A 13641-nucleotide genomic window follows, 5' to 3' on the forward strand; every position below is an offset into this window, starting at 1 on the left:
GAATTTATGAAATATCACTAATAACTCAAACTGAAATATTGACAGGGTCATAAAAATAAAATAATTTCAAGAGATTTTTCTATTATGGAGACTATTTGAATACCTTGGCCACAATGTAGCAAATTTTGCAACAAAACATATTGAACATAATTGTATTTTGAATAAATATATGTGTTTATTACCTGGTACGCAGAACATTTAAATTTATATTTGTAACTAATTAGACATATTTTAAGTTCAAAACAAATTGATTTGTCAAAACACTGAATATGCTAATATAAATATGTGCTTATTTATGACTCATCTAACATTGTTGCTCTTTACTGAAGTTTCATCACTATTATTGGCACTGAATCAAAACCCACAGGTGTGAACAGAAACATAAATATTCCTTTTACTGAAATAATATATTGGGTCCTAACTGATAAAACCTGGGAGAAAAAAGGAATAAAATGGGGAGAATGAGATTCAAACTGCACATGAGTTGTGTATAAATAGCAGAACTGATAAGCAACTCAAGCTGTGTATGCTTTTGATTTACAGAAGGTGGACAGTGATAATGATTCATCATCATTCTTTAAACTCTGCTCCAAACAGCTCCATTTGTTGAATGAAAATTTACTCCTTTTATTTTTGACAAAGTTAAAATATGGACAAACATGATATTCCTTGAAAACAACTTGAAAAAAAATCTTGAATCTTCATTTTTAATCAGCCCGTCTGCTGTTTTTGTTAAAACCAATGTGAAAATCAACCAATATTTTTATGCAGAAAACATGCAGTGTGAACAAAAAGTTAATGCATTATAAAAATCTAAACAATTGAGACACTAAGATATATTTAAATGTTACTAAATTAATATAATTGTTTGATAATAATTGTTTAATTTAATAATTGATCCTTTTGACTCCTCCCTTTTCTTAAAAATGGTGTAAAGGCTGAAATGTGAAGTTTATCATTTTATAAAACACTTTGTATTTGTGAAAACCAGTTTCTGAAAGAAAAACACTTGTAAATAATGCTAGTCATATTTCCTTTTAGTAACAGTGCTGTGAATTAAATGCATTTCTGGGGGCACACTGGCAATAAATTAATGAGTTATAGAAATTGCAGTGCTGTTTGGATTTAGCATTACCAGAGAAACGGCTCCCTCTACTGTTCTGAGATGCTCAGAATAAAACTTGACTGTATGAAGTCAAAATATGGTGGGATTGTTCTGTTCTCATGGGATTCTTCAAACACTTTTAGAAACTGCTGTACTGTACATGTATCTATAAAATCACACTGTCATTTAACAAGGACTATACAAGGAAACGTGATCTCACCTCAATGTTGGCAGCAAATCAAACCCTGAGCCCTTTGCAGGTGAGGCAGAGCTGATGCAGAGGCACAGACTAGAGAGCTTTTTGTATTAAGGTTTCATTATCTATATCAGTGTGTAATATGCTGCACAGAAATACACTGCGCTGTCTTGTGGTGTGAGGTTCTTGATAGTCAGAGTGCCATTTTTTGATGCATCTCCCTTCAATTTGATCTTGTCTGTAAATTCAGGCTCTATATTCTCATCAACATAAAGGTATCCCATAAACTTGAATCCAGGCATGTCCTGACTCTGTTTGTACCACAGCATTTGGTTGTAGCTCTGTATACTGTGAGAACAGCCGATAACAGCCGATTCATTTTGGTTCTTTATGAAGTCATCAGGACTCTGGAGAACAGTTTTTGCATGATTTGCCACTGTCCGAAAGAAAAAACATAACATTGTAGTGATTAGGTAATGTTTGAAATAAAATGATAATTATAACATGGAAGTAACATTTTTGTTAATTATCACTTGCACAACATATTTTTTACTATTACCTGTTAGCCACAGCAGACATGCAGATCTGATAAGGAAAGTGTTCATGGTGTCAGCTCTTTGTAATAAAGTGAGTGCTTCTGCTATGATGAAGTACAGGCACAGAGGAAAGTGATGTCATCTGTAGGGTACACGGACAGTGAAAGATCAGTTCTAAAGGTTGATTATACATTCTACACTCAAACTAAAGTGTCTGATGTGTAGTTTTGCAGTAGAACAAGCTCTTTCTATGTGCAGAAGATTGAGTTTACACTTTGCACATTTGAAATTGGTTGTGAACACAATAAGTGTGTGTGCAGTTAATTTAAACAGAACTCATGCTTTACTGGCTTTAGAACTCTTGGAATTTATGAAATATCACTGATAACTCAAACTAAAATATTGACAGAGTCATAAAAATAAAGCAATTTCAAGAGATTTTTCTGTTATGGAGACTATTTGAATACCTTGGTTACAATGTAGCAAGTTTTGCAACAAAACATATTGAACATAATTGTATTTTGACTTAATATGTTTGTTTACATATGCGTCTGCAAAATGACTAAAAAATGACTAAATATATTACCTGATATGCAGAACATTTATATTTATATTTTTAACTAATTAGACATATTTAAAGTAAAAAAAAAATGTTAATATAAATATGTGCTTATTTATGACTCATCTAACATTGTTGCTCTTTACTGAAGTTTTATCACTATTATTGCCACTGAATCAAAACCCACAGGTGTGAGCAGAAACATACATAATTTTTTTTATTTTATTTTTTTATTTTTTTTTACTGAAAGAATATACTGGGTCCTAACTGATAAAACCTGGGAGAACAGGAATAAAATGGGGAAAATAAGATTCAAACTGCACATGAGTTGTGTATAAATATCAGAACTTATATGCAGAGACTCTTTTTTCACTGTGCATGCTTTTGATTTACAGAAGGTGGACAGTGATAATGATTCATCATCATTCATTAAAATCTCTTATGCAAACGGCTCCATTTGTGAGTAGGCTAAAAATTTCTTGAATCACACTGCCCCCTGTTGATCAATAATTATCTCTCATTTTAAGACACCTGTTTTTTGTACAGCTCTCCCCTGAGTTTGATACACTGTGTATTCACTCACTGAACAGAAATATGTGGCACTATCATTCGGCTGCAAATTGTTAACAGTCAGAGATCCATTCTCAGCAACCGTTTTATTGGCCACAAATTTATTCAGCTCAGAATCTTCATATTCTGGTTCGGTGTAAGAGGTTGTGAATGCTATGAGTCTCATAGTTTGTCCTTGCCGCTGTCTGTACCAGTACATCAGTCTGTATGTTGAGCCCTTATTGTGTGTGCAGTTCATATGAACAGAACTATCCTTGTGTCCCCAAAGAATCTTAGGCTTTTGTATAACATCATCTGCACCTACTGTTCCTGTGGAAAAATAAAAGTTTAATTTAGTTAAAATTTAACAAAATTTGTTTTACATTGTTTCCGTTACTATGGAGATAATTGTAAGAGCTTTTGATACCTTGACTGCAAAGCAGTAACAGAATCCATGAAATAATGGCCCTGGTCATGTTGAGTTCGATGAGGTACTGTACAGTGAGTCCCAAACTTTCAATAGATTCAAGATCAAGCCATTGTTGAACAGGAAATGACATCATAGGTTATAATAGTACTGGGGAAAAGCAGTATAAACAGGAAACATGAAAGTAGGAATAGTTCAGCGCAAACATCAGACCACAACCAATTTTATTGTTCAGCTCAATGACATAGCCATCTGTCAAGAAAAGTTCTTGGACTGGATTCAGTTTAGAGTTTGCATACAGTAGTACATAAATTAGGCCTAATATACATACACATGTAATATTTCATAGACAAAAAAAAAGATGGTACAGTAAAAACTGCTATAAATATAAATTTAAAATAGCCCGATTATAGAGCTCCTACAGTTTTAGCGCACTCTTTATGGTGTCTGAGAAATCATGCTGTGAAATGGGTTGATGACGCAAATCACTTTGCGGATGTATACAATAATCCAAGTCTGTTTTCCCAGCAGTTCATAAGCACTATGCATCTATAGCACATAAAGTTTATAAAGTTTATATCATTAGACCCTGCAGTAAACAACTTTGTTGTATGTAACATACCCTTTGAGGTGGTGGAGAAATGCTGATTTGGCATCCATCCATCTGTAAAATAATTCATGGCTGAACCATTGATTTGTGTGATCACATTTATGGAATCACACTGCCCCCTGTTGATCACTGTTACTGTAAATGTTTATGTTTGCAGCTGTGTTTGTTCAACTCTTGCCAAACTTCACTGCACTGTGTGCTGTCTGACTGAGCAGAAATAGACGGCACTATCATCTGACTCCACATGACTAAAGTTTTAATGACTAAAAATTTGTCATGTTTGCTGTTCAAAGAGCTTGTGAACACGATTAGAGTCATAGTTTGTCCTGGACGCTGTCGATACCAGTACATCTGGACAAACAAGAATCCTTTTGTGTGTGCAGTTCAGTTGAACAGAACTCCCTTTTACTGCCATTAAAACACTTGGAACTTGTGAAACATCACTGATACCTGCAAATTTAAATACAGAGAAGAAAACTAAAATATTTATGTAGTAATTTGAACTTTTGGTTTCTATTATCGTTTATTCTATAATGTCTTTCATGGAGATTGCATTTGAATACCTTCACTGTGTTTCACAATGTAGCAACAGGATTAACAGAATATTGTTCCTCATCATGTCAGCTGGATGCTGACACATTGAGGCTGGATGGGTTAAACCATGATCTGTGATGATAAAAAATGTTAGTTGGCAGTACAGGATGTGACATGATCATGCATGAGCAAAATGTATAATTCAAAAACTGCCTACAAGTGACAGAATGTTAAAGTGAAATTTAAGTGGGAAGTACAAGACGAGGAAATTTGGCACAGACACACAATGGTGAAATTGAAATTTATTCAAAACAGTTATTCGTTTTACAACAAAATAATTACAGAATTATGTTTGTTTTAATTTATTTTGTTTTTTTTTTTTACTTCATTATTTGCTATATTTGTTAGACCTATTGTGTTCAGTGTTGGCATTGAATCAAAACCCACAGGTGTGGAGAGAAATAAATATGCCTTTCACAGAAGCAAGCCGGTTAAAAGAGGTTTTTGTATCAGACAGAGAGGATACTGAGCACTGTGTAATATGCTGCACAGAAATACACTGCACTGTCAGTCAGTGTGAGGTTGCTGATAATCAGAGTGCCATCATTTCTCCCATTTCCCTCCAATTCGATCTTGTTTTCAAATTCAGGCTCTTTATTCTTAGTATCATAATTAAGATATCCCATCAACTTTAAGCCCAACATGTCTGGACTTTGTTTGTACCATAATATTTGGTAATAGGTTGATATCTTGTGAGAGCACATGACCACAGCAGATTCATCTTGATTCTTGACGAGGTTGTCAGGCGTCTGTTGAACAGTATTACCAAGACAGGCAGCTGTGGAAAAAAAAAAAAAAAAAACAGTGTATAATAGTGTAAAACAGGATATATTCATGTATAAAATGCAGATTTGTTTGTTGTTATTACCTGTAAATATCATTACGCATACAGATGCACTAAGCAGCTATGTTCATCGTGATTTCTTTCACCAAGTGCTTCTGCTACACATTAATGACACGAGTGAGAGGAAGTGATGTCAGCTATATCTCAGCTATTATCAACTTGGGGGAACAAATGAATCTATAAGTTGCTGTTGTTGTTTCTTTTAACCTCCAGTTGTAGATAAACAATTGAATTATACACACAAGAAACATTTCTGTTATTGTATCTTAATTCAGTTGTTGGTAAATGTTGGCAGGAAGTAAAACCACCTCCATCTGGATGTGATACAGATCTTGGTTTCATTTAATTTCAGAAGAACTTTTTAATTAAATCCTATGAAATTATAATTAAATCCTCTCTACAAACTGAGGTCAAAGTCAACATCCTTTTCTGTGGTTATCAACTATCAGCTGTCTATAGACTAACATTAATTTCATCTGGGAATATTCCCTATGGGTTCGGCTTACACCTGTATCAACTGTCGGGGATATACAGTACAGTGCATTGGTTTATACCAGACTGCCACCTGTTGACTAATGCTGATCTTTTTATGCAATAATATTTTTATACAGCACTCTCCAGCCTTTGACACACCTCACACAGACTTTGAGTGTTCAGTCATTTAGTGTGAGATCTTTATAACAGCACAGCAGAAATAAAATGCACATGTTACTCTAATATCTCCCAATAATATGTCTTAGTAAGATGATATTTAATATATTAAATGTGTATTAGAGAAACATACGTTCACGGCCATGCTGTTCTAATTAAGATACATAATGATTGCACTATATCACTGTAAACAACTGTGAATATATTTTATGAAATGAATATTGTTTAAATTCCAATTTAGTATTGATATTTAGTCCACATGACTGTTACCCTCACAGAAGGATACAAATATTAGCGGGAAATTCAACCAAGCCCTTGAGTGGAAGTGTTTTTTTTTGTTGTTGTTGTTGTTTTTTTAATTGAGATTATCCTCTGGGTAAGAATTCTTATTCCAGATATATCCAAGGAATATGAAGTCATGGCCAAGTGTTTGTTTGTACCAGAAAATCCTAGTGTAAGATGGTATGTTGTATTCGCATACAAGTACTGCATTGTCTCTCTCAAATTTAATTAGATTTGATGTGCTTTTATTAACACTGCCATTAACAACAGAACCTGGTAAAAATAAACAAAAAAGCACATTATACTTAATTGAAATTAACAGTGTTATGAAATCATTAGCATCATTTAATATAAAATAGTTACCTGTAAGCCAAAGCAGCAAGACAAGAAGAACTCTGAACATGTTGATTTAGACTAGAGTAATACTTTGTTGAGAAAAAAAAGGTTTGGTTTGATATAATTCTATCAGTATTGACACCTGACCTCCCCTACTTAACAATTTCTATTATGGTCCCTTGGCACTTCCTACAAATTGCTGCAATTTCCTGCCACACCATGCTGTGAAGAAAGTTTCTCTCCACGTTTGTTAATCAATGTTTGAATCACTTTATATACAAAACAAGTAAACTCATAATGATCTCAGATATTCTAGTGAATAAATGTTTCAAACATACATATTTATGCTGATGTAGACCTTGACCTAAGTAAATAATTCAGCAGGAAATTTACCATAATTTACAACCAGAGTGTAATGTCTGTAAAGAGGACTCGTACTTGAACTTATTTTACTTTTTATTGTTCTCGTCAGCTTTACTGAACTGCATAAACTGAACACTTACATCACTGAACTACGTCATTGCTTATTCCAAACTCTTAAAGTGACCAGCGCTCTTTATATCTTATTAATGTAACAAACACATTACTTTAATTAATCATTACTCACACATTACTCCATCAAGTTTGATCTTGTTTATAAATTCCAACTCAGGGTTGTCATATATGAGATTAAGAAACCCCATGAACTTGAAGCCCATGATGTCTTTTTTGTACCAAAGAATACGGTCATAGTTTAGTATATCGTGTGTACATATGATTACAGCAGATTCATCCTGGTTCTTAATGAGGTCACCAGGTGACTGGAAAGCAGTTTTATCAAATACAACTGTAATGAGAGAAAATACACATATACAATGACAATCAGTGTAAAACAAATACATATAATAAACATTCATAAACATAAACAAAAGTCTATTACATATGGTTACCTGTGAGGCATACTAGAGAAACACAAACACTTGTAATAATGCTAGTCATCTTTGCTTTTGGTGACAGTGCTGTGAAGTAAATGCAAGAAGGCAGTTCTAGTAGGAAATGATGTCATCTCTGGGGGCACTGACAACAAATTAGTGAGTAACACAAAAAAGAGAAAATCATAATAACGAGTAATGGTTTTCTCTTTTTATCATCCAAGCCAATATGTATTATGTATATTAATTCTTTAAAACTGCATTCATTTTAAAATCGCTAAATTATGTATATTTTTCAATGCTGTCCAGATTTAGCATTACCAAAGAACTCCCTCTGCTGTTCTAGGATGCTAAGTATATAACTTGTGTATAAATTTAGCTTACTATGAGGTCAAAATGTGGTGGGATTTGTTCTGTTCTCATGTGGGATTCCTCAAACACTCTTAGACATTTGTGTACATGTTATTTAATGAGATAATTCACCTCAATGTTGGCAGCAAATCAAACCCTGAGCCCTTCTCAGGTGAGGCAGAGCTGATGCAGAGGCACAGACTAGAGAGCTTTTTTGTATTAAGGTTTCATTATCTATATCACTGTGTAACATGCTGCACAGAAATACACTGCGCTGTCTTGTGATGTGAGGTTGTTGATAGTCAGGGTGCCATTTCTGGATGCATCTCCCTTCAATTTGATCTTGTCTGTAAATTCAGGCTCTATATTTTCACCACCAAAAAGGTATCCCATCAACTTGAGTCCAGGCATGTCCTGACTCTGTTTGTACCACAGCATTCGGTTGTAGCTCTGTATACTGTGAGAACAGACGATAACAGCCGATTCATTTTGGTTCTTTATGAGGTGATCAGGTCTCTGGAGAACAGTTTTTGCATGGTTTGCCACTGTAAAATAACATAAAATTTTTTGTAGTGATTAGTTATGTCTGAAATAAAATGATCATTATAACATGGAAGTAACATTTTTGTTAATCATCACTTGCACAACATATTTTTTACTATTACCTGTTAGCCACAACAGACATGCAGATCTGATAAGGAAAGTGTTCATCGTGTCAACTCTTTATAATAAAGTGAGTGCTTCTGCTATGATGAAGTACAGGCACAAGAGGAAGTGATGTCATCTGTTGGGTACACGGACAGTGAAAGATCAGTTCTAAAGGTTGATTATACATTCTACAATCAAACTAAAGTGTTTGATGTGTAGTTTGGCAGTAGAACAAGCTCTTTCTATGTGCAGAAGATTGAGTTTACACTTTGCACATTTGAAATTGGTTGTGAACACAATAAGTGTGTGTGCAGTTAATTTAAACAGAACTCATGCTTTACTGGCTTTATAACTCTTGGAATTTATGAAATATCACTGATAGCTCAAACTAAAATATTGACAGGGTTATAAAAATAAAACAATTTCAAGAGATTTTTCTATTATGGAGACTATTTGAATACCTTGGCCACAATGTAGCAAATTTTGCAACAGAACATATTGAACATAATTGTATTTTGACTAAATATGTATGTTTATTACCTGATATGCAGAACATTTATATTTATATTTGTAACTAATTAGACATATTTTAAGTTCAAAACAAATTGTTATCAAAACAATTAATATGCTAATATAAATATGTGCTTATTTATGACTCATCTAACATTGTTGCTCTTTACTGAAGTTGTATCACTATTATTGGCACCGAATCAAAACCCACAGGTGTAAGCAGAAACATAAATATTCTTTTTACTGAAATAATATATTGGGTCCTAACTGATAAAACCTGGGAGAAAAGAGGAATAAAATGGGGAGAATAAGATTCAAACTGCACATGAGTTGTGTATAAATAGCAGAACTGATGAGCAACTCACGCTGTGCATGCTTTTGATTTTCAGAAAGTGGACAGTGATAATGATTCATCATCATTCATTAAACTCTGCTCCAAACAGCTCCATTTGTTGAATGAAAATTTACAACTCCTTTTATTTTTGACAAAGTTAAAATATGGACAAACATGATATTCCTTGAAAACATCTTGAAAAAAATCTTGAATCTTCATTTTTAATCAGCCCGTCTGCTGTTTTTGTTAAAACCAATGTGAAAATCAACCAATATTTTTATGCAAAAAACATGCAGCGTGAACAAAAAGTTAATGCATTATAAAAATCTAAACAATTGAGACACAAAGATATATTTAAATGTTACTAAATTAATATAATTGTTTGATAATAATTGTTTAAATTAATATAATAATTGATCATTTTGACTCCTCCCTTTTCTTAAAAATGGTGTAAAGGCTGAAATGTGAAGTTTATCAATTTATAAAACACTTTGTATTTGTGAAAACCAGTTTCTGAAACAAAAACACTTGTAATAATGCTAGTCATATTTCCTTTTAGTAACAGTGCTGTGAATTAAATGCATTTCTGGGGGCACTGACAATAAATTAATGAGTTATAGAAATTGCATTGCTGTTTGGATTTAGCATTACCAGAGAAACGGCTCCCTCTACTGTTCTGAGATGCTCAGAATAAAACTTGACTGTATGAAGTCAAAATATGGTGAGATTGTTCTGTTCTCATGGGATTCTTCAAAAACTCTTAGAAACTGCTGTACTGTACATGTATCTATAAAATCACACTGTCATTTAACAAGACTATACAAGGAAACATGATCTCACCTCAATGTTGGCAGCAAATCAAACCCTGAGCCCTTTGCAGGTGAGGCAGAGCTGATGCAGAGGCACAGACTAGAGAGCTTTTTGTATTTAAGGTTTTATTATCTATATCACTGTGTAACATGCTGCACAGAAATACACTGCGCTGTCTTGTGGTGTGAGGTTGTTGATAGTCAGAGTGCCATTTCTCTTTGCATTTCCCTCCAATTTGATCTTGTCTTTAAATTCAGGCTCTATATTTTCACCAACATAAAGGTATCCCATAAACTTGAGTCCAGGCATGTTCTGACTCTGTTTGTACCACAGCATTTGGTTGTAGTTCTGTATACTGTGAGAACAGCCGATAACAGCCGATTCATTTTGGTTCTTTATGAGGTCATCAGGTCTCTGGAGAACAGTTTTTGCATGATTTGCCACTGTCCATAAAGAAACATAACATTGTATTGATTAGGTAATGTCTGAAATAAAATGATCATTATAACATGGAAGTAACATTTTTGTTAATCATCACTTGCAAAACATATTTTTTACTATTACCTGTTAGCCACAACAGACATGCAGATCTGATAAGGAAAGTGGTTCATCGTGTCAGCTCTTTGTAATAAAGTGAGTGCTTCTGCTATGATGAATTACAGGCACAAGAGGAAGTGATGTCATCTGTAGGGTACACGGACAGTGAAAGATCAGTTCTAAAGGTTGATCATACATTCTACACTCAAACTAAAGTGTTTGATGTGTAGTTTGGCAGTAGAACAAGCTCTTTCTATGTGCAGAAGATTGAGTTTACACTTTGCACATTTGAAATTGGTAGTAAACAAAACTGTCATAATTTGTAACTTAGTAATTGTGTGTGTGTGTGTGTGTGTGTGTGTGTGTGTGTGTGTGTGTGTGTGTGTGTGTGTGTGTGTGTGTGTGTGCAGTTCATTTGAACAGAACTCCTCCTTTACTGCCTTTAAAACACTTGGAATTTATGAAATATCACTGATAACTCAAACTGAAATATTGACAGGGAGTCAGGCACATAAAAATAAAACAATTTCAAGTTTTCTTTTTTTTTTGTTTGTTTGTTTTTTGTTTGCTTTTTATGGAGACTATTTGAATATGTTGGCCATAATGTAATAATGCTGTTCATAATGCAAGTTTTGCAACAAAACATAATGAACATAATTGTATTTTGACTAAATATGTGTGTTTATAACCTTATATGCAGAATCCTTTATTGTAAGGTTGAAACCAGTGAGCCTGAATATTTAAACAAGATCAAACTGGAGGGAGATGGATTCAGTAAAACATATCTAATTAGTTTATAATATATATATATGTGTGTGTGTGTGTGTGTGTGTGTGTGTGTGTGTTGTGTGTGTGAGTGTGTATTGAAGCATAACACGTTTGTACCATAATATTTGGTCATAGCTCTGTATATTTTGAGAACAAGTGATCACAGCAGATTCATCTTGATTCTTCAAGAGGTCATCAGGTGTCTGGAGAACAGTTTTAACGAGACAGACAGCTGTGGAAGAAAAGGAAAAGGCAGTTGTGCATAACATTTAGAATAAAACAATCTGTACGATGTTAGTTAGTGTATATTTGTTTAATACCTGTAAACATCATTAGTAACACAGATACTGTGAACATCTTGAACATGTTTGTCATAGTTTCTTTCATCAAGTACTTCTGCTTTGAATTAAACACGCCAGCAGGAGGAAGTGATGTCAGCTATACTGGGTCCTAACTGGTAAAACCTGGGAGAAAAAAAAGGATAAAATGGGGAAAAGAATATTTAAACTGCACATGAGTTGTGTATAAATGTCAGAACTAATATGCCAACTCAGACTGTGCATGCGTTTGATTTACAGAAGGTGGACAGTGATATTGAATCATTGTCATTCATTATAATCTCTTATGCAATCAGCAATTTTTTTATTTTTTATTTTAATTGTTTTGCATTGTAGGTAGGCTGAAAATTTCTTGAATCGCACTGCCCCCTGTTGATTAATGATTACTTCTAATTTTAAGACACCTGTTTTTTGTACAGCTCTCCCCTGAGTTTGATACACTGTGTATTCACTCACTGAACAGAAATATGTGGCAATATCATTCGGCTGCAAATTGTTAACAGACAGAGATCCATTCTCAGCAACCGTTTTTTGGCCACAAATTTATTCAGCTCAGAATCTTCATATTCTGGTTCGGTGTAAGAGGTTGTGAATGCTATGAGTCTCATAGTTTGTCCTTGCCGCTGTCTGTACCAGTACATCAGTCTGTATGTTGAGCCCTTATTGTGTGTGCAGTTCATATGAACCGAACAGATTGTTCACAGTCAGAGATCTGGAAAAAATTTGTTTGGATCAAAATCACCATATTCTGGTTTGGTGTACATGCTTGTGATCACGATTAGAGTCATAGTTTGTCCTGGACGCTGTCGATACCAGTACATCTGGACAAACAAGAATCCTTTTTGTGTGTGCAGTTCAGTTGAACAGAACTCCCTTTTACTGCCATTAAAACACTTGGAACTTGTGAAACATCACTGATACCTGCAAATTTAAATACAGAGAAGAAAACTTAAATATTTAAGTAGTAATTTGAACTTTTGGTTTCTATTATCGTTTATTCTATAATGTCTTTCATGGAGATTGCATTTGAATACCTTCACTGTGTTTCACAATGTAGCAACAGGATGAACAGAATATTGTAAAAAATAACTTAAAAGGAAAAAACATAAATTGGCACTAGAAGAATTAACAAATGATCTGAGATGATAAAAATGTTAGTTGGCAGTACAGGATGTGACATGATCATGCATGAGCAAAATGTATAATTCAAAAACTGCCTACAAGTGACAGAATGTTAAAGTGAAATTTAAGTGGGAAGGACAGGAAGAGGAAATTTGACACAGACACACAATGGCGGAATTATTAGTGCAACAAAACAGTTATTCATTTTACAAAATTACAGAATTATTTTAGATTAAATATGTTTTGTTTTTGTTTTTTTTGCTATATTTGTTAGACCTATTGTGTTCAGTGTTGGCATTGAATCAAAACTCACAGGTGTGGAGAGAAATAAATATGCCTTTCACAGAAGCAAGTCGGTTAAAAGAGGTTTTTGTATCAGACAGAGAGAATTCTGAGCACTGTGTCATATGCTGCACAGAAATACACTGCACTGTCAGTCAGTGTGAGGTTGCTGATAATCAGAGTGCCATCATTTCTCCCATTTCCCTCCAATTCGATCTTGTTTTCAAATTCAGGCTCTTTATTCTTAGCATCATAATTAAGATATCCCATCAACTTTAAGCCCAACATGTCTGGACTTTGTTTGTACCATAATATTATGTAATAGCTTTGTATCTTGTGAG

At 33.9% G+C, this 13641-nt stretch overlaps 2 gene segments (V, D, J or C); both read right to left on the reverse strand.

Annotated features, from left to right (window-relative positions):
• Positions 1-1350: 1350 nt before the first annotated feature.
• Positions 1351-1927, reverse strand: LOC109070038. The segment is given in 2 exon segments: positions 1351-1737; positions 1861-1927. Coding segments are annotated over 2 exon segments (357 nt in total).
• An 859-nt stretch (positions 1928-2786) lies between these two features.
• On the reverse strand, positions 2787-3451 carry LOC109070032. The segment is given in 2 exon segments: positions 2787-3275; positions 3373-3451. Coding segments are annotated over 2 exon segments (411 nt in total).
• Positions 3452-13641: the final 10190 nt, after the last annotated feature.

This window comes from Cyprinus carpio, chromosome B17 (assembly GCF_018340385.1).
Source record: "Cyprinus carpio isolate SPL01 chromosome B17, ASM1834038v1, whole genome shotgun sequence".
Classification (NCBI taxonomy): domain Eukaryota; kingdom Metazoa; phylum Chordata; class Actinopteri; order Cypriniformes; family Cyprinidae; genus Cyprinus; species Cyprinus carpio.